This window comes from Tachysurus vachellii, chromosome 23, assembly GCF_030014155.1.
Source record: "Tachysurus vachellii isolate PV-2020 chromosome 23, HZAU_Pvac_v1, whole genome shotgun sequence".
Classification (NCBI taxonomy): Eukaryota; Metazoa; Chordata; class Actinopteri; order Siluriformes; family Bagridae; genus Tachysurus; species Tachysurus vachellii.
In genome coordinates, this window is record NC_083482.1 from 16,927,922 (window position 1) to 16,950,404 (window position 22,483).

A 22,483-nucleotide genomic window follows, 5' to 3' on the forward strand; every position below is an offset into this window, starting at 1 on the left:
AGTTATAGCATAGAGGAGATATGCTGTTAATTATTATTATTATTATTATTATTATTATTATTAGTAGTAGTAGTAGTAGTAGTAATATTTAGATAGATATTATAAAATAAATCATAGTATATGCATAGTAATTATCTTAAAAATAAAAAGAAACATGCAATAAAACATGGAACAAAACATATAAATTATATATATGTATGTAAATGTAATATAATAAGCATTATTTGTTTGTTTGTATATTTATTTAATAATAGATAATTAATTTTAATAGAATTCTATAGATATTTGTGACACAGTGTATTAATATAATAAATGTCCCACCACATGAATATTTATAAAAATATATTTCACAAAGTAGGAAACAATACATGGGTATCTTAGATTACAATACGCAGAGTAAATAATTCAACATACAAGTATATAAGCGTTAAAGCACAGTAGAAAATATGATCTGCATGTAAGTCTATCGTCTGGGTTCTACTGAAAACCGTCATATGGAGGACGGGTAGAAACGGAGCGAGGAACTCGGGCAGCTGTAGCGCCGTTCAGATGATCTCCAAGAGCTAACGTGCAGAAACAAAACGTCCTGAAAGAAAGCTAAAGAATGTCTGCAGTGACTATGTACATGTCTGTTTTTTTTTTCTTCTCCTTTTTCTCTTCTATCTTACAGTGTGGAACTTAACACACACACGTCTGCAGTTTATGATTGATGGGTTTCTACGTGACCGGCGGGTTATACACAGATCCGCTAAACAGTCTGGGGGGAGATTTGTGCTTGGAATGATCACTGGTACTCTGTATACAGTAGATTCGTATAAACACACAGTATCTGTTCTCCGTGGACTCACAGTCAGCGTCACAGACGCCGTTTACACCTGATCCGTTCATGCGTTTTCTAACTGGATTGTCACGCTCACGTTTGACACTGAGGTCGTCCTCTATCCCGTGACTGACTTTCTCGTGTACCAGAGTTAGCTGTCGTGGAGCTACGGTATCTCTTATTAGTGTAACACATGGCAAGTAGTAAGTAGAAAGACTTTCTGAAAGAGCTAGCTCGTATCAGGAACGATTACGGTCATGAGCTAATACTGTATATCAATAAGGATTCTAAAGGATGGTGGAACTGATCAAGGTCAAGTTTCAGTCATGACTCATTGAGAGAACATCAGCTCCGATCTAATACATCAGAAAAGGTGTGTGTCACGATGTGAAGGATCAGGAAGAGTTTTCAGTTCTGACGTGACGTGTAAGGAGGGTTTCAGTCATGTTCTAACGTACAGCACGAGGTGTCAGTAGTGACGTATCAGGAAAGGTTTCAGTTCTGGAACATTTTTGAGTTCTGGTTCAGCCGATGCTGAGATGAAGGGTTCAGAGCTTTAGCGCTGTATAGAAAAGTATATTATAATGCATTCGCAGACGTGTCAGTGTCTTTTAGATTAGAAGCCTTTATTTTGTCACATCTACATTACAGAGAAATTGCTTCTTCACAAATCCCAACTTTGGAGGTTGTGGTCAGATCACATGGTCAGCCATGATACAGAGATGGTTAAGGGCCTTGCTCAAGGGCCCAACAGTGGCAGCTTGGCGGTGTTGAGGCTTGAACCCTGATCCTCCAAACAACAACCCAGAGCCTTAATCACTTGAGCCAACAGTGTTCCAACATTTATGATATAATGGACTGGGTGGAGTGTCAGTTATAACATCATGTTCAAGAAGGGGGTTCAGTCAGGACTTAAAGTGTTGTGGGCTCTCAGTTCTGATTTAATACAGTACAATGGGACAGGTTTCTGTTAGGACATAATGCACAGGAAGGGAATTCAATCACGACTTAAAATCTCGAGCAAGGGTTTCAGTCATGACGTTATTCTGAGAGGGGATTTCAGCCATGACATAACGATTTCATGCAGTATCTTGTAGGGGTTTTCTGTTATGAAGCATTGCATTGGTACTGTAAGGGTTTGAACTGTCACCTGTTATACTGAAAGAGGTGTCATTTGTGACACACTGTTCAAGTTTGAGTTATGCAACGATACGTCGATACGCCGTTTGTGCACAGATCTACGGATATGCTGAGATGTAGATATAATGCTGGTCCTCAAAGAGAGAAGCATGAAGTGACCAGGTGTAAACAGGATGGACTGCAGAACTGATATCAGCGTTTACAAAAAAAAAGAGCTTTCTGGTGACGATTGAAGCAAAGCAGAAAAAGAGTAACTGAAATGACACCATATTTTTATACCCGCAGCACAAAACAGACAATGAATATTCATATACTGTATTTATAAATCATACTACGCTAATGAAGTAAACACGATTGATGTTTCCAAAAAAATGTTTAAATACAACTGTATTTAATGTTTGCTTCTGTAAAAAGAAGGCCTCGTTGTTTCTACATTTCTCTTCTTGTCTTCAGTCTGTTATAGGCTACTAATGTTCGAGTGTGAAACACACTAAGAGCGCGAATACAAACGGGGTGTATAAAGCAAGCCACGAGGCTTTTCAGGAAATCCGGCCACTCGGTATCAAATGCTATCTCAACTAATATCTATTAAAGCCAATATTGTACACTTATCTCACCTTTAAACATACACACATACATTCAACATAGTAGACCATATATTGCTTTGTAGTCGATTTTGTAAGGTTCCTTCTTCCTCTGATTGGCTGGATGACGTTAAGGAGACGTGCGGCACCATTTTGAGGCCTCAGAAGTTCATCCACATCTCTGAAACATTGTCCTTTCACTCGAGGTGACCTTTGTTTCCGGTGGTCACTGTGAACAAACGACGAGCCAAAAACACTTAATCTAAAAGACTCCACAAGAATCAGTGACCTCCTACGACAGACACTGTGGTGGTGAAGTTCAGCCCCGTTACACACTGGGATGTGGATGACCGACCCTAGTATGCTTGTCTCTAACAGTTTTCAAAAACAAAACAAGAAAGTTTCCCGCCATTTTGAAACAGATGAGTTTTAATCATGATCTGGCGAGCACCATAATGCAAAAGTCATGAGGGTGAAAAAAACAGTAATGCCTCAAGTTTCTTTGTCGCTCTCACCGACAGAGTACAGCTCTCCGAGTCTCCTAAACCGCGGACCCCACTCTCTGAGATAATCGAAATTCTGGTCCGAATCTGACGACGAAGTTTCCAGCGAGCTCAAAGACCCAGCCATGGATCCTCGCCCTTCATAGCCGTAGATCTGGATGGAGTCATACGGCGGTGCCGTGGGGTCGTTATCGGCTTCGTGGAGCCGGACGTTAATGAACTCGTCGATGTCGACGCCGTTGGCGGCAGGTCTGAGTCCGGCGCGGACGCTGTAGCTCAGCTCGGGTTTGATGTCTTTGCGAGGCAGGAAGCCGTTGATGCCGTCGGGGTTCTGTAGCGTGGCGATGTCGAACGCCTCCGTGTCCTCCTCACCGCCACCCTCGTCATCATACGTGATGATGTTCTCGCGAACGTCTTCCTCGTCTTTGATGATCAGAGGTTCGCTTTTGTGCCGCCGCAGAGTCACAAACAGAACCACGATCACTGGAACAATTAACAAACCAGATTTAAATGAATTAAACTCATTACTGAGATACAATATTTACTGCATTTACTAAATACTTCAGGGATGGAATTAAAATAAATAAATGACTATTAATTTTTTCTCCCAGGACGAACTCTGATGGCCTCTAAGCAGTTAATGTTAGCGTATTATTTTCGAGAATACATGTTCTTTAGATTGTTCAAGGTTTTCTTTGGTGTTTTTAATTAAGAACTCTTTTTCACAACAAACCTTTTATGGTTCTCTACATTTTAGCTGCAAACACAGTTATTGTAGACAAATATTTCCCAAATGTTCCACCATGTTTATCAAAATGAACTGAATGAACATATACAGAGAACTGATACAGATAATTGAACATTAGTGACGTAGCTGCTAACCAGCTCCCCTTTGGGATTTTACTGTCATGTTAATGCTTGTGAAAGAAAACTTCTAAAATTTCAGCGAGTACATCATTCCACATAATCCAGGAATTTTAAAAGCTGCTACCGAGCAGTAAGATGATGCAGGCGAGGATGGCGATCAGCGCCCCCATGCTGAGGCCGATGGGCAGGACGAAGGCCTCCACGTTACACGACTGAACCACGCCGTCTTTACTGCAGCCGCACACTCGGATGCTCAGCGTATTGGTGCTGCTCATGGGCGGATTTCCGTCGTCGCTCACCACAATGGGCAGCAGGTATACTTCCTGTTTCTGCCGACGGAACGAGTCGTGCTTCGCCAGGATGCTGATGGAATTGTCTGAGTAAAAAATAATAATAATAATAAATATTATATTACTATTAGCCGTTTACATGATTATATTTCATATGCATTTTTACTGTTTGGGAAAAATTCAGGATTTTTCAAGAGTCTTTATTTAACAAGAATTAGTTTCTTAGCTCGCTAGCGTAAAAGGATTTCTGAAAACATTTGAAAAATTCTTCATTTATTCAGAAAATATTCAGAAACAATCACTGGCTAGTTTACAAAAAGTGAGTTGACACATTTTCCTGGGAGAAACTGAAGTCTTACATGATTTCTTTCTAACTAATTAAGTACCTAACGTGTGCAAACTTGACAGTATTTTTATCCATATTCATTTTTATACAAACGAATAACGCTCATAATGGTCACTCTTAACGTTAGCTAGATCCAATAAACTAAAATAATCTGAGACAGGATTTTTAAAATTCTATTTTTAATATACAGAATTTTGACTTATAAACCTAGTGTACAAGCTCATAGAAATGCTCTTGACAGCATGACAGAAGGATTTTTAAATCATTTTTATAAAATGTTTATAATGTGAATAGGGAACAGTAACTAGCTAGCTAATGTGAAGCTCATGTCAAGCATGCTAACTATAATGAGCTAACATGACAGGATGTCTGACAGTAAGATTTTGTCATTTTCTCTGCTAACGCTAGCTAATTTAAGGTGTACACACTTCGAGTTCATCACAGAAGTACTTCTGAGGGCCAGACGTTTGGATATGTTGATAAATTGCCCTAAAATCAGATGGGAACCTGGAAGAACATTGTAGAACATTACAAAGTAGAAAACCCAGAAGGAGGCTTAAAAAAAGTAAATAAATGAGATTTGTTCTCAGTGTTTTTGTGAAATATTTGCTGGAGGCAGAACAATAAAACTCTGATCCTTGTGGAAATGTGTTGAGTGAAGGAATAAAGTTCTCCGCTTTCTTCTGAGCGTCTCGGTGTTCGTTATCTACTTCTTCATCGTCTCTTCGCTTCATATTTGTACTTTATTCTCCTGTGAGAATCTCCTGCAGACCACAAACGGGTTTCTAATTGTCTAATAGTCTCAAACGTTCCGGAAGTTCATGAGAGCGAGAACCTGGATAGAGCAGGTGTGAAGATGAAAGCTTGGAGCTGGCGTGAAGGTGGATATAATGCAGCGATGAGTGGAATAAATGAGCTCCGGAAATGACTTTTTTCATCATGAAAGGCTTCCTCGGGTCTCAAACACATCGCCTTTATGTGAAAACAAAGTGCGTCCCGAAGCGACGTCTCCTGCGGCACCGATTCGCCGAACGGCTCAGATATCGTTTAAGTTAATAAACACGTTAATGAAAAAATACAAAGGTGACGATTTTGGTGTGTGACTAATATCACAAAGCAATTCTTTTTTTCAAATACTTTCTGTCACTTTATCATTTTAATTACAGGAGCATTTTCTGCTTTATTGTTTTCCGTAAAGGAAGAAGGAAGAAAAATTGCTCATCGTAATATTCTTTTCTTCTTCTAAGAGAAGAGCAGCAGCTAATCTCCGCTTCCTTTCTTCCAGAAGACGTTTTTACGGTCGGCTTTATTTATTTCCAGGCTTGTATGTCCGTATGCTGACGTCTCCGTTTATTTTTCTTTTCACAATTAGTGCATTTTATGCCCTGTTTCTTTACTGACGGTAGAAACGTCTGAAAAGCACAGATTTGTTTTCGTTACTATGGCAACAGGGACTGATCCGCTGGACGCTCCATATGTTAACAAATAGAAAATAAATATGTGAAGTCGTTCATGTTGCTATGGTGACGTTTTCTCTAATGAGATGTTTAGTTAGCATGTGTAAGGAAGGAGTCTCCAGCATCAGTGATCTTCTTCTTCTTCTTCTTCTTCTTCTTCTTCCTCTTCTTCTTCTTCTGCTTCCATTAGTCTCTTTCTCTTTGTAGAAAGCCGAAGTGTATACCACCTCTCACACTCCTAATAGATTATAATAAACAATAATGATTATTTATGAGCATTATTCAGCTCCTCTTATTCGTCCAGCCTCGTTTTCACTCCTTCAAGCTGACTGTCATGTTCCACCTCATTGATATCTATCTTTGACCATTTTTACCACAAACCCCTGGGGGCCCTTAAGGCCTGTGGCTCACGGTTAAAAAAAAACGCTGACCTTACATCTGCTCTTCAACACACTCAGACACTAAATGACCTTTGGAAAGAAAGATTTTTTTTTCTCCTTTTCAACTCTGAAAACTCGCCTGTAGGAAACGTTCATCTGCTGCTCTGAGGATCTGCATCTTTATGTTCTCTGGTCTGATCTCAACACCACACACAACCACCTCGTTGCTCTTCCACATCTTCAAATCTTTACACATTTTCATGATAATATTCCGTCGTATTGTTCCTGTCTCAGGTTCTGATCCGACGCTGAATCTGTGACCTGGTGGGTTTTTTTTTCCTCCTGGTTGATTTCTGCTCTCGGTGTCCTCGTGATCTTCAGTAATAATACTGCGTGTATCTACACTGTAATTATTCCTCACCTAGTAATTACAGTTTTAAGCGTTATCTAATCAGTACCTTTGGCCTCAGTGAAGCAGAGCGTTATTAAACTTTCCCAGGATTTGAGAGCTGAATGAAACAGGAAATCACTGCCGTCTGCTCTATTCTCAATCAATGCTGTATTGAAGTGCGAGGTCAAAGGTCAAGTTCTTCATAATGCGCCTGACATGAAAAAAGTCCCTGGACTCAAGCTTTGTTTTCTCTCCTGAAAAACACAGATTTTACATTTTCTATTTTCTTTTTCGGCAGGAAATAAGTTTATTTTATTTTTCTCTGTAAGGACACTAAGCTTCCTCTTTGTCCTCTTTGGTCAGAGGTTTATAAGAGAATGTTTTCCTGAGAGAAATTTCCAGAAAAATGTTGTTTACCTTTACTTTAAAAAGAAACCTCAACTCTGTAATTTTATTTCTTTAGTTATTTTTTTAACGGTTATTTTGAGGAAGTTTGAAGTGTCTGATTTTCTTCTTTTCCTTTAAAAATTTTTAATGTTCTACTTTTTTTGGAATGAAGCTTCCTTTTCTCTTTATTAAAGGTGGGGTCTGCATTGTTTGAGAAACGCTTCAGTCGGGACGACAAACAAAACAAAAACAAAACTAACGTGTAGCCAATGAGCAGAAAGGGGCGTGTCTTGTCAATATGGGCGGAGAGAGTGTTCAGTGCGCGTGTTTGACATTAGCAGAAAGCGGTTTTAACATTGACATGGAGGATAAAAACAAAGAAAGAAAGAGAAGAAAGACTTACGATAAGGTAAGAAGTAGGACGTGTTAATATAGGATCAGCTTTCCAGCGCTGGAGAGAACTGAAGGAGCAGGAAGTTGGTCACATATTCACAGATTGGAGTTTCCTGAGTCAATAACTCCTGAGCTAAACACTGTTACTACACAAATAACACCTCTTTTCTATCGTAGTAATGTAGAGACGCAGCTACAACCGTGTTTTGTGTAGTAACAGTGTTTAGCTCAGGAGTTATTGACTCGGGAAACTCCAATCTGTGAATATGTGACCAACTTTACTTAAGACGCCGAGGTGCTTTTTTCCTTCTCGATAGGTGAGTAACGTTGGTTTTGTTTTGTTACACAGAACTAATATATGCCTTTGTCCTTTACATGATTATGCTTGTGTGTCATTTTTGCTTGTTTGTTTATCTACAATTGTATTGTTCTTCACTTCAGCTATGATAAAGACACGTTTCTTTCCATTAGTCGCCCGGGTTACGTACGTATGTGTGGGCGGAGCTATCGATACAGGGGTGGGACCCATTTGGGTTAGGGGCGTGTTTGTTTTGGTGATTTTATATGTCAACATTGGCTTTCAAACAACGGAGACCCCACCTTTAAGAGTGGAACGTTTCTCTTCCTCTTCCTTTCCCCTTTTCTTTTAGTATTCTGCTGTCTTTCTTTTCTTTTTGGAATTTTTGATTCATTTTCTTTCATTGTTCAGACACAAACGACGATTTTCTCCTCTTTTACGAACTTTTTCCTTCTTTACAGGTGAAGAGTCTGTCTGTCTTCTGATGTCCCTTTTTCCTTCACTTCAGATGGAATGTCTTATTTCTGAGGGATGAAACTTCCATCATTCTTCCTTATCGATGGGGAAATTTCATTTTTTATCTCTTTTTTCTTTCAGCTGAGATGTTTTCTTCTTTGTGGTAAGAGACGGAGGGTTTAGAGAAGAACCATCTTCTTTTTGAGAGGGGAGAGGAGAAGTTTAAAACCTTTCTTTGTCTCTGTATTTATTAGTAAACCTTTTTTTTTCCTTCTGGTTTTGATGGGAATCTTTTGAAGCTGTCGTCTTTCCAGACAGATGGAAGGATGTGATGATTTGTCACCTGAAGCTCAAACCTCAGGGCTTTTTGGACTAGAGCGGGTTTTTCTGCGTGTAACCTACACGTTGCCGTCTTCCTGTTAAATGACACGAGACCCGGCGCTCACAGAAACAATCACGCTATTTAGCGAACAACTTGTGAGCCATCTGTCACAGCTCTGTGTCTCTGTAGCATCACGACGCTCAGCTGAACCTCCAGAGCTCAGATGAAACGCGGCTCAGATGCCGTTCGTTTCCTTTCTTTCCCAATGCACTGGGGAGTAAACAGTAATAGCTGCCGTCCAGGCTAACACACAGCTGCTAGCTTTCAGCTACACTAACTCCACCAGATCTCGCCTGCGGTCAACACGATCAACCGGCCGCTCGTCTTCCACACACAGTACGCCGTCTGTCGAGTCCTCAGAGTTCCACGTGTGCAGAATAAAAACAAACAACACAATAATGCAGTTTTTCTTTCACATGCTGTGTTCCACAGACTGGAGGATCAGCTCAGTGTCTCAGAGTCAAAATAAAGGGAATTACAACCCAGAATTCTGACTTCTCATTGGTCAGAAGGTGTTGATTAATGTTCCAGTCCAGCTCTCTGTCTCACTCTTTCTTTCTTTGTCGCTATTTGTTTTGCTCTTATCTGATCTCCATTTCCTTTCTTGTCTATCTTTTTTTTTCTGTCTCTTGGTCTCTCTAACCATCTATCCATCCATCTATTCTCTTTGTCTTTTTCTCTGGGTCTTTTTTCCCCTATAAAATCTCTCTCTCTCTTTCTCTCTCTCTCTCTCTCTCTCTCTCTCTCTCTCTCTCTCTCTCTCTCTCTCATGCACATGCTTTGTGTCTCAGTCCCTTTTTCCACCTGTCCCTCTCTGTCTTTTTCTCTGCCTCTTTCTCCCTATACAGTATATCTCTCTCTCTGTATCTGCCTTACTGTCTGAGTCTCTTGTACTCTTTCTCTTTTGTACTCTTTTTTCTGCCTCTCTCTTTGCTTCTCTCTCTTTTCTGTCCTGCTTTCTCTAGCTCTGTAACTTGGTCTCTTGTTCTATTTGTCCTTCTGTTTCTTTTTTTCTGGGTCTTTTTCCACACATTCTCTCTCTCTCTCTCTCTCTCTCTCTCTCTCTCTCTCTCTCTCTCTCTCTCTCTCTCTCTCTCTCTCTCTCTCTCACCTAAGTTGTTCTTGATGGTGAAGTTGGGGTTGTTGGGCATCTCCAGTCTGTAGTGAAAGGTGTGTCCTTGAGCTGGATTGTCTTTGTCCACAGCGCTGATGGTCTGGATCACCTGTACACACACACACACACACACACACACACACACACACAGGTGAGTTGTCACTCATAAAGACAGCGGCACATACAGGATGCAGTTCACTGGTGGAACTGGAGACCGCACCACATGCTGTCATTCTCACATTTCCCCCTCGTCCTTCTCCGGCCATGAATCTGCCAGTGAGGTTCAGCACAAACCGTTTCTCTTCATGATGGACGGTTCATTCACAGTGAGGAACCTGACAAAAAGCTTGTCCTTGTTATCTCACAGAACAGAAAACCCTTACAGTGGATGGAGAAAGCGAGTTCCCCAGCGTGAGGGTGTGGGGGTCATGGAAACCATACTAAAGAATGCTGTAAAGGACCTGAACCTGATGCTGAGACATTCAACATCCTACATGTTCTCTTTCTGCCTTTACCTTGCTAGGTGGACCACTCAGGAACCAAACTGGACCTTTCAGTCCACAGATGGATGAATGGATGGGTATCGTTTTTGGATAACAGTATTTAGTTAAGTCTCTAACTGTGCAATGTGGAGAAGGACATTATGACCTCATGAACACTGGTATTAGCTTCATAACTCCAGTTTACTTTTACCTTTAACCTTTAATCCTGTCAAATTAAAACTCTTTGAATAAACCAAGTGAATTAAAAACATCAAGCCAAACGAAACGGTGTAGTACAGACGATATCGTACCTGACCGGGTTTGCCGTTTTCACAGAGAAAGGCTTCGTATTCTGTGGGGAATTCAGGAGCGTTGTCGTTTATATCCAGCACTCGGATCGCCACGATCGCTCTGGAGATCTGACTGTGGTTCCCTACGACAGCACACCAGGAATTAAAACAGAGATCAGAAGAATCCCTTAGTAATACGATGCACGTCTGCGGTTAAGGGGAAAACATGATGCTAATCTGGTAGGTATAGAGTTTTACTCCCAACATAAACCTCAGTGCTGTGGTTTAAAACAAACTTTTTTCAGTTTAGTGGTGAATAAGCGAAAGGTCAGCTTAGCTTAGTGGTTAACACGTTCGCCTCAGACCACCAGGGTTGGGGGTTCGATTCCCGCCTCCGCCTTGTGTGTGTGGAGTTTGCATGTTCTCCCCGTGCCTCGGGGGTTTCCTCCGGGTACTCCGGTTTCCTCCCCCGGTCCAAAGACATGCATGGTAGATTGGCATCTCTGGAAAATTGTCCGTAGTGTGTGATTGTGTGAGTGAATGAGAGTGTGTGTGTGTGTGTGCCCTGTGATGGGTTGGCACTCCGTCCAGGGTGTATCCTGCCTTGATGCCCGATGATGCCTGAGATAGGCACAGGCTCCCCGTGACCCGAGGTAGTTCGGATAAGCGGTAGAAGATGGATGGATGTATTTTTTCATAACCCCCCCCACACACACACAGACACACACACATATGTTTTATACATAAGGGTAAAAACTATGAATATTTATGAAATGGTGGTAACTGAAGTCTAAGAAGAAAATTAAAGACAGTTTAATTAGATTAGTTTTTCTTTATTAGAATTATTCCTTTATCGCTGCTAATTTAAAGTCCCTTCTGAGGATCCTGTAAATGATTGGATTTAATCAGTGTTGCACCCACTGACTTTTATCGCAATTATCATTTGCCGTTGGCCTTTGGCGTGCCTATAGCTGCTTTCACAACTGTTTCTTGAGACCCGAGATAATAAAGCACGCTAAATTACCAGCAGCGTCTAAGTGGAATTAGCCGGGAATCATCAAGCTTTAAATGTCAAACAAATGAAAGAACGTGTTAACAATGCGACTTCCACAACGCAAACGAACCTTTCTTTAGAACATGACTGGATTTAATCGCACAGAAAGTTTCTTCATAATGATCCCGTTTTATTTTGTCTCAACTCTCTAAAGTGCAGTGCATAAGTGTGATCGCTGATGACGTGAAGGAGAAATGAGTTTGTGTGTCATGTGGTGAAGAAGTCTTCAGTGTCAGAGCTTCGTAACAGTCAGACGTGAAGCTGGAACTTTAACTGTTTTTGTCCAATTAACTTCAAATGAAAGATTAAAGAGAGAATAAAGAGGGAACGTGTTTGGAGGGAACGTGTGTTTATAGCTGCTATAATGTAAGTGACAACATGAAGTAACCTGTTTAATGAATGTTCTGTTACACTGTCGTGTCGTGGCCTAACGGTTAGAGAGTGCCCTTGAGCAAGGCACCGAACCCCACCAACTGCTCCCTGGGCGCTGCAGAATAAATGGCTGCCCACTGCTCCGGGTGTGTGTTCATGGTGTGTGTGTGTGTTCACTGCTGTGTGTGTGTGTGTGCATTTTGGATGGGTTAAATGCAGAGAACGAATTCTGAGTATGGGTCACCGTACTTAGCCGTATGTCACGTCACGTGACGTCACTTCACTAAACCAAAAGAATAATAGTATTAAAATAATAATAATAAAAAAAAATACCAATTTGCCAAAACTTTAATTAATTAAATGAATTTGTTCAGTAGGTCGCCGTCAACAACAACAAAAAAACTATAAAATAAAATAAATTGACATTTTTGGTCTTTAAAATATAACAACTGTATAAACTACATATAAAAGACAATATTTATAATAATTTTCTTTTTTTTTTAAAAAGCTGCATTTATCTAATTCTAACTAAATGTAATTATTACAATTAGCACAAATATATTATTAATAAAAACAAGATTGTGATTCTGTGTCGATTTTTTGTGCAGGAATTTGTCTTGAAATATTTAACATCTGTGTAAATCTTCTTCTACTCCAAACGAAAAGGAAGACGAGGTCGGCGTCAGAAATCGGCTTTGTGCTCGCGTCGTGTTCGGGTGTTTTTGTGTCGGTGTGGACGTGAGCTGCGTCGTATCTGCGGAAACGCACCGTGTTAAAATGTCTTCCGTTGTCGCTGAGGAACACGAGACATTAAAAGCTCTGCACTGGGGATCTGCTGTTAATTGTACGGAGCATTGTTTAATCTGCGTGTGTGTGAGACACGACGTAATCGGTATAATCGTTCCTCAATGCCGTCAGATGTTCATTAGTGTTCTATCACACAGATCCGGTCCTGCTTTATGTTCTGAACAGAACTAACGTTCTACACGTGTGTGGGGGTGTGGGGTGGTGGTGTGGATTCAGGTCTTCAAGCTTTCAGGTCTTCATCTTTTCATGTCTTCAAGGCTTCTTGACTTTGAGGCTTCAGATCTTTGTGTCTTCAAGGCTTCTTGTCTTCGTGGCTTTTTGTCCTCTAGGCTTCTTGACTTGGGCTTCGTGTCTTTGTGGCTTCAGGTCTTAGTCTCTTTGTGGCTTCCTGATTTCAAGGCTTTTCTCCTCCTATGAGCTGTATTTGGTGTCATGTTCTCCAAGTCTCAGATGAAACTAAGAAGATCCCATGCAAGGTTTGGTCACTGTGTATTATTAACGTGCTGAGCAGTGCTGAGGTTCAGTCTGACGGCGTTTGCGTTACATTTACGTCGATGTTACAGAGATATAAATATGTCTTGTTTCTCTGTGTTTACATTTACAAAGCATTTCTTAAACAAAGCTAATTATTCAATTCATTTATTTTATTCAAACAAATGATTTAGAAGATGAAGACATTCCTGTCATTCTTTGTGCTTATTTATATGTAGCTTCCGTCACAGAGGAACCGGTTATTGTCGTGTATTGATGTATTTTATGTGTAAATTAAAAACAACTTAAACATTTTTATATTAACGAGATGTCTGTTGGACCGCTAAGCCGTCGCCGTGATAATCTGACAATGCTGCTGTAATTAAAATCAGTGATGATTTATTTATTTATTTATTTATTTATTTATTTATTTATTTATCTATTTATTTATTTATTTATTTAATAATCTGTTAATTTATTTATTTATCTATCCATCTAATAGCACGGTGTCTGTTTACGGCTGTCACCGTGACGACGTGGCAGCATTGCTACTGCAATTCATTTCTGTGCTTATTTAATTATTCATTTATTAGATTAAAATGTCACTTACGGACTTCTGTAGCCGTCACGGTGATGTTGTGCCACGTATCGCTCTCTCGGTCCAGCGGTTTGGCTAACGTGATCTTCCCATCGTCCACGTGGATATTGAACTGTCTCTCCAGATCTGTGTGCCGATCGATCGAGTACCTTTCAGGAGAGAGAGAGAGAGAGAGAGAGAGAGAGAGAGGGGAGAGAAAAAGAGCAGAGCGCTAAATGAAATGTGCATTCACTTCACGTCTAACCAAATAAAGGCGCGGCACACACGCTTCACTTAATGCCCTGCTATCCATCAGCCGATTCCTGTAGGTTAGAATATGGTAAAATCAGCAGGGCTTTAATAATCCGCTCTGAGGATGAGTGATGGTGGGGATGGACATTAACGCCGCAGCAGGGATGACATCTGAAATGTTTTGCACTGCATGTCATCATGGAAACACATTAATTTGAGTTATTATTACCTGCACCGCCTCGTGGCGTGATTCCACACTAAACTTACAGCAGGATGGAATGAACATTTAAAACGCTGCGTCACAGAGTCGATTCCTTTCGTTCTGCTGATTCGAGGAAATAAACAGCGAGTATCTTTAAAAAAAAAAAAAAAAAAGAATATAAACTTAGCTATGTTTCCAAAAGAGGATAAATAGAGCATTTATATGTTCCAATATCATATATATATGGATTTAAATTTATGGTATTTACTTTTAAGGTCTTTATTTGGAACAAAGGTGATGTTATTAACAATGACACCAATATTGCTTTTGTTCTTTAAACCACGCCCACATACAGACATGCAAATACAAGACAGTTTCCTAGTGATTAGCTTCCAAGCTAGCAAAAAAAAAAAAACAAAAAAAAAACTTGGCTACGTTTCTTTACTCGACGACGAAATTAGAGCGTTGGCATGAAATAAATGAGCCATTTTCTGTCATGAGCATATATGGACCTTTAAGCCACACCCCCATATAAATAGTCATGTAAATGCTAGTTTACTAATAGCTAGAAATCAATAACCATAAGCACGTTTAACTTCATCCAATTATAGCTAATATTTCACTTTGCTAGTGGGTTAATAACATTGCTAGTACTTAAGAATGTGGGCGTGGCTTAATGAACAGAAATTGGTTTGTCTTTAAAATTATATTTGCCCCACATTTGGCCTGCTTTGAATCTCTCTCTCTCTCTCTCTCTCTCTCTCTATATATATATATATATATATATATATATATATATAAATAATTTAATTTAGAAAATTAGCAAAGTCAATTGACTTTGCTCATTTTCTATCTAGCTAATTATTAGTTAAATAGTTAAATAGCTTATGTTTGCATGCCTATGTGGGCGTGGCTTAAAGTGCAAACAACCTTATGTGTGCCACAGGAAGAAATGTCCGTATATGGAAATGTCTCCAAGAGGGTGTAATGAATTCATTAATTGTAAAGTATCTGAATTTACAGCTGTCAATCAGCTCATGGGGAATGGGGGCGTGGCCACAGGGCGTGGCCAGGAGTTTTATTGTACTTCTGGATTCAAAGATCTTTTGCTCTAATCTTACGGAACTAGCGTTATGACACCGATATATCATCACATAAGTGTGCATGCGTTTAACCGTGACACTGCGATACCTTCGAGGCTGAATGCTTCGGTCAAGAAATCCACACACACACACACACACACACACACACACACACACACACACACACACACACCTGGGAGCGTTCTGCAGGTGGCTGAGTGGTTTTCAGTCAGGCTCTGACAGTTTTCACGTATCACCGAGAGACAGAGCCTGAAATGTTCTGCTACACGTCAATCAAACTGACAAAAGTACACACGGTACTGTGGGAGAAATCAGGACAGGCTGTGGGTGGGTGTCTAGAGATGGTGGGGTAAAAAAAAAGAGAAGAAAGAAAGAAAGAAAAAAATGGAGACTCGTGTCAACTTTGTAAATATCACTAAACAGCAGCTTACACACATTTGTGCTGAAATCTGCCTGGTGCTCATGTTTAATTGTGAGATGGAGGTCAGATTTCAAAGCTGGAGTCTAGACTGCATGATTAAACGAATCCATTAAAGTCGTCTCGGAGCCGCTGCTATCTACAGCTGAAAACAAAGCGAAGCAAAGTAATAGGTCTTTAAAGATGAAGCGAAATGCTTAATTAGGCTTAATATCTGCAACGAGACCGGCTCACTTAGTGGCTTTTTATCACTCGTGGTTTTTATTTTTTTCCTCCATCATTATGAATGTAGTTGTTGTTATTGCCACCACTTTATATTTCTGCTTTACAGATGTGTCGTAGAACGGGAGCAAGCTGGTAGACGGGACAAAGTGGAGTTATTTAGAAATGTTTGCACTGCATTTCGTCATGAAACCACACACAGGATGAACCGATATAAAGAGGTCAAATCTGCTGTTTGATTCACAGCACGAAAATCCTCCAGACTTCCAGCAGCATCATTAAAACAGCCCCAATGTTTTTAGAGGTTGTAGATTTCACTGAGGAGAAAGACACCAGATCTGTGTCACTGCCATTGTGTTTTAATAATTGGTCTTTCTTTCTTTCTTTCTTTCTTTCTTTCTTTCTTTCTTTTTTGTTTACAGTACGTCCTGTGGTTACTCTTCTCCTCTGGTTGCTCAGACCTAAAGATCTTCATGCAGATTAACCCTCACTCTCATCTTTCCTCCATTTCTGCTGATGCTGTGATAAAGAACTCCACCTCTACAGCAGGAGACGCTTCTTCTTCTTCTGAAGCTGTTGGAAATATTTTGTGGTGTCCAGTTTGGTGCTAGAACTTTTATCTACACTGATTTTTCTTCAGGGTCTCATCAGGATTTCCACTTTCTTACCACTTTTCCTTCCTGCCCTTTTAACATATATTAATGTTGGTATAGGAGACACGTTAAAGGTTCTACATCCTACAGGAAGGTCTGAGAAGAGGCTGACAACACAAGACAACACAACACAAGACAACACAACACAAGACAACACAACACAAGACAACACAAGACAACACAACACGACACAACACGACACAACACGACAAGGCACATAATCAAAAAGGTAAAAAGAAAAGTAGAATAAGACTTCACCATGAGATGACCAATGAAACTGAAGGTTACTAAAAAACAGGTGAACAAGAAACCAATGAAAAGCAGGGGGCGGAGTCCTGATGAGCACATTCAGAGCATAATGAGGGTTTTTCTGTATAACTATTATTTAATAAGAAATTTATAGAAAACATTACACTAAAAGCAGGATCCATCCATTCATCAACCCAACCATCCATCCATCCATCCATTAACCCAACCATCCATCCATCCATCCATCCATCAACCCAACCATCCATCCATCCATCCATCCATCCATCAACCCAACCATCTATCCATCCATCCATCCATCCATCCATCCATCCTGGAGACTGTTCCAAAGAACTTGTAGTGTAAACCTTCTTTATAGACAACCCTTTACTAACACACACACACACACACAAAGAATTATTGAAAGAATTATTGCATTATTTTAAAGTTTTTTATTTTCTTTTTATTATTTTTATAGTTAAAAACTCTTAACTAACATCTGAGTCCCTAAAGAACTAACGAAGAACCTTTTTATTCACAAATCGTACCCACATTGTTGCTCAATATTTATGCTCCTTCTTCTAAATATCTAGACTCTCAGAAGTCAGTTTCACTTTTTGTTACTTGGTACACTTTTAAAGTAAAGAAAAAAAACACACAGTTTCTTTCAAGGGCTCTTCAAGGACCTTGTAAAAGGGTTCTACTCTGTTGGGTTCCCAAAGGAACAGACGAAGAGGGTCGTTTGTAAGAGTGCAATCCAGGAAATGAAGCGATTTAAGAGGTTTGGGAGATAAGACGGAGACTGGAAGGAGAGATGTTTAGATGATGAAGAAGGTGTATGATGATGTTCAGCGTGCACATATGGAACCGTACGAAAAGAGAAGCGTTCATCAGTTTATCGTGAAATTATCATTTAAACTCATTTACAGAAAATTAAATGCAGCTGTGAAACCAGGGCATTAAAGCAATAAGAGAGTGAGATCAAAGCTGCATGTGACATGATGTTATTCTCTCTCTCTCTCTCTCTCTCTCTCTCTCTCTCTCTCTCTCTCTCTCTCTCTCTCTCTCTGCCTCTCTCTCTCTCTGTCTCTCTCTCTCTCTCTCTCTCTCTGTCTCTCTTTGTCTCTGTCTCTCTCTCTGTCTCTATTTCTCTCTCTCTCTCTCTCTCTCTCTCTCTCTCTCTCTCTCTCTCTCTGTCTCTCTCTCTCTCTCTCTCTGCCTCTCTCTCTCTCTGTCTCTCTCTCTCTCTCTCTCTCTCTCTCTGTCTCTCTCTGTCTCTCTCTCTCTCTCTCTCTCACTCTCTCGATCCAGGGCAGAAGGGGAAGATTGAGGGAGAGTGTGTGTCTGGCGGTTTGTGGCGTGTGTATCGTTTGCTTTTGTTATTAGGTCAGTTATTCCTCAGGGAGGGTCACAGATGCACACTTTATTCCACACTGCTGCAGGCCTGCACATGCGAACATCACACAATAAACGAGGACGAGGTATTAAAACATATCCAGTCGATTTGAAACCCATCCTAACGAGCCGAATCACCTTGCGCACGTGCGAATGTTAGGAAAGACGAAAAGTGGACACGGACTTTTTGTTTTGGTCCGTCTTCGATTTATTTATTTATTTAATTATTTCCTCCAGAGTGCGTTTGACGTCTTCGCGGCTTCGAGCAAAACAATCGACAGGAAAATGCAGCTCTGTTTCGACCAAGTCTACCTGCAATGTCTTACGCTTCAGTGCATTAAGTATAGCTTTGGGCTTTTTGTGGGAATGGAGACGAGAAAAAAAGAAGGAAGAAGGTCATGAGTGTATGAGAGGGAAAACAAAACAAACCAAAAAAAGACGAAAAAAAAATCGAGATGAGGAGTTAGAGAAAAAAAAAAACAGTGAAGAAGGAGAAGGAGAAGGAACGAGAGACAGAGACGGAGAGAGAGAGAGATTGATTTGATTTGATTTGATTTGAAGGAGTACAAGAGAATCTGTGCTCAAACCCAACTGAAGGCGTAAGGATGTGTTAGTCTGCCACTTCTCTTTTTTCTGCTCTTCCATTTGCAAAGTGCCTTTTACCTTTAAATGACATTATCTGTGCCGGTAGTCGGGCGGGAAAGTGACTTTGCCACTTTATGCCTCAAAATTCACTTAAGGATCCGGCAGCCTCTGTGAAATATTGGAAAACATAATGTATTTCTGGATGCCGAAGTGGGCTTGATCAGGTTTTGCCAAACATAATTTACTTGATGGCCTCAGGATAGAAGTAATTCATCTTACAAATAAAAAAATCGGTGCAGGGACACAATGGAACACGCCGCCGCTTGGCAAATGCAATCAGCATCGTCATCGAGAAACCTTTTCACGCGGGCGACGTAAGCGTGCAAGAGGTAGTTTAACACTGTCAAGATGCATGATGGGATTGTCTTTTTTCTTCTTTTACATTCTTTGAGTTTTAAATACAGGAACAAAATCAGTCCGAAAAAAGACTGACATATTTATATTGTTTTATAAATGTTTGTGGCCTCTAGCTGGAAAACGTGTGTTTGTGTGTGTGTGTGTGTGTGCGTGTGTGTGTGTGTGTGTGTGTGTGTGTGTGTAATGTATTTTGATTACCAAAGATAAGAATAGGAAAAAATACTACGAGCCTGACATAACAAGTGCAAAGCAAAGCTGTTAAATTCCATCAATAAACATTTATGCAAATTTCTTTAGCTATTTTATGAGTTTTATATATATATATATATATATAAACCTTGTTGTTTAACTCTTTAAGAAAGATTTACAAGTTGAAAGATTTGTAGTTCTGTGTCTCTGATGGTGTTTGGATATCAAACACAAGCCTCCAGGAAGTGTAAAGAAACCGAAACTACTTTTTACTGCTTATGTCACAGAGAATCTACCAAACCCTGAAGAATAAGTTAGAGCATCGTCTCCTTACAAAACTCTGACACCGGAGACTCCTTTCTTCACTCAGGCACTTTCAGAGATTTCCAGGGATTTCAGAACAGCGTAACAGATATTGCGTCATCAGGTAGGCGTGGCCTGTTTGATAATCTAACCCTAACCCTAACCGTAGTTTTTGGTTGTTTATTTGTTTTCTAAAATAAATCGACCTGTATGACTGTTTTGTCCTTCGTAGGTTTGCTCTTTTTTGGAAAGAAAGCGTTTTTTTCCAAGACCTCCTGAAACACGCCCACTTTACATCGTTACAACATTCCACCATATTCATATCATCAGACTCTGTAGTGTATTTGTATGTTCTGTTTTTTATATTCTGTTGATTTATTTTCTGTACAGATTTTTTCATCGAATTTATTTTGTAAATTTTATTTTGCATTCTATTAGACAGTATTCCGCTGTGTGTCGTTTTGTACGATCGTGAACGTGAACGATAAAACTCTGATTATGTGGAGCGTCCGTCATCCGTGTCGCTATGGAAATGTTAACATTTTAGAAAGGGATGCGTTGATATAAACCGGATCTGCTCCTATGGACCAATCAGAATTCAGAATTTCAGATCGCTGTGGTGTTAAACTTCAGAAACTGCGGTTAAAGACGGCGCCGTTCCGCCCCTTAGCCGTACGACTCACTCTCATTTTCACTCCCAGTGAGATAAAACATGTTTCTGGTGTTATTACACCGCCATTAACACCAAAATGAGAACACAGTACCAGCAGACAGATGTTTTCTACCATTAAAGCACGCCTTCGTATAAGGACATGTCCGACTTCCCGCGTCGGGATAAATTAAAAAACACAGCAATCATCAGGATGCACACTCTGGATGAACTCTGAGAGGAAAAAAACAGCCAATTTCTCTCCTTTCCCCAATTCCCAGTGTAATTACATAACCTGTTGAGTGTTGTCCCTGAAACATGGAACTCACTGGAGGGTTAATGAAACGCTGCACCAGACACACTGAGAAATTGCCCATATAACCTATAGGAAAGGTGCCCTTGTGATTTCTTTCATCCGTGAAGAATTCAAAGAGTGCCGGAATTTCGCTGCTCTCTTCCCGATTCCTCCGAACCTCATCAGCGTCTCCGGCGATCATGTTTAAAAACATTAGAAAGAATCCTGATTAAACCCTAAATACTGCATCCATGAGTCACGTGATTTAGGTTTCATCTCTGGAATATTAACAAATTTCTTGAAGAAATAGATTTTGCTCAGCGATCCGAACCAAGTGTCTATCAGATCCCCTGCATATTAAAATCAGTCAAGGAAATGAGGAGCTTCCACTTCTAATAGAACCATTTCATAATAATTAGATTAGATTAGATTAGATTAGATTAGATTGGACTGAGGAAGTGACTGAGGATTTTGACAAAGGAAGTGATTAGTGGGTCAGATGAGCTGAGGTTCTTTACCTGACGAGGCTGCGTGTAGCGTCCTGGTCTCGAGCTGTAACGGTTCCGACGATGGTGTTAATGGCGGCGTTTTCATGCACCTCGAACACGTAAGTGGACTTTGTAAAGACGGGCGGCTCGTCCGCGTCCTCTACGACGATTTTGATGGTGGTTTGGTCCATAAACGGGGCTCCGGTTGCTGAAGGCCGAATGTTGGTCGCCACAACCGTCAGGTTGTAAAAGTTTTTACTCTCAAAGTCCAGAGGCTGAGAAGTGAAGGGGAGAAAGAAAGAGAGAGAGAGAGAGAGAGAGAGAGAGAGAGAGAGAGAGAGAGAGAGAGAGAGAGAGAGAGAGAGAGAAATGTGTTTTCACTAATGAGTATAACAGCAGTGATGGATGGAGCTCACAGGGTCTACAGGTCACGCCGATACACAGCATGAGGGACGACACGGCCGCTAACGCAATAACGCAGAGCAACAAAAATGATATTTAGCGGCAATAACAGCGCGCTCACCTGAAGCGTAGGAAGTGTTATTAATTTGTGCGGTGAGACGGCATCTGTTTGGGATTTAGATGAGACCGCAAATAAGGTTAATCTAATGCAATCACAACAATCGCATTGCAAATTGTTAAGCAATCACCAAAAATATAATTTGTATGTTTGTGCTTGCTGGAAACAAAATTACGCCGGTCCACAAATACATGACGTTAACATGGTTAATGTCTTCTCTGAGGCAGCAGCCAGTGGAGAAGGATCACCTAAAAGCAATCTGAAGAAGATTTGCAATGATTATCAGAACATGTAGATATTTGTCAGTGTGATGAAAGGAGCAGGAGCTTGTTGTTATTCTGATTTATTTATTTAGCATCATTTTTTACTCCAACATGTAAAAATATCACACTGACTTTCTCTCTCTCTCTCTCTCTCTCTCTCTCTCTCTCTCTCTCTACATATACACAAAGCACAATGAAGAACGTATAGCTTTCAATTTCGTTAAACGTTCTTCCTCACAGACTCAGACATTCTCTTTGTTTTTTATAAAAAAAAAAAAAAAAAAAAAAATATTATAATAAAAATAAATAAATAAATAATAATAATAATAATAATAATAATAATAATAATAATAATAATAATAATAATAATAAAATGTTAATAAAAAATTAAAAATGAAGTGCGTCAGCTTTTTCCAAAAATC

At 40.1% G+C, this 22,483-nt stretch overlaps 1 protein-coding gene across 1 annotated transcript in view; it reads right to left on the minus strand.

Annotated features, from left to right (window-relative positions):
* Positions 1–375: 375 nt before the first annotated feature.
* The window catches only part of cdh8 (cadherin 8), a 116,267-nt gene continuing 94,159 nt past the window's right edge, over positions 376–22,483 (minus strand). The window contains exons 7-12 of the mRNA XM_060859595.1: positions 21,309–21,553; positions 13,895–14,031; positions 10,602–10,723; positions 9,806–9,917; positions 4,039–4,290; positions 376–3,530 (exon numbers count right to left, since the gene is read on the minus strand). Of these exons, the coding sequence (XP_060715578.1) occupies positions 3,037–3,530; positions 4,039–4,290; positions 9,806–9,917; positions 10,602–10,723; positions 13,895–14,031; positions 21,309–21,553 (1,362 nt within the window). The 3' untranslated portion in view covers positions 376–3,036. The remainder of the gene's footprint in view (positions 3,531–4,038; positions 4,291–9,805; positions 9,918–10,601; positions 10,724–13,894; positions 14,032–21,308; positions 21,554–22,483) is intronic.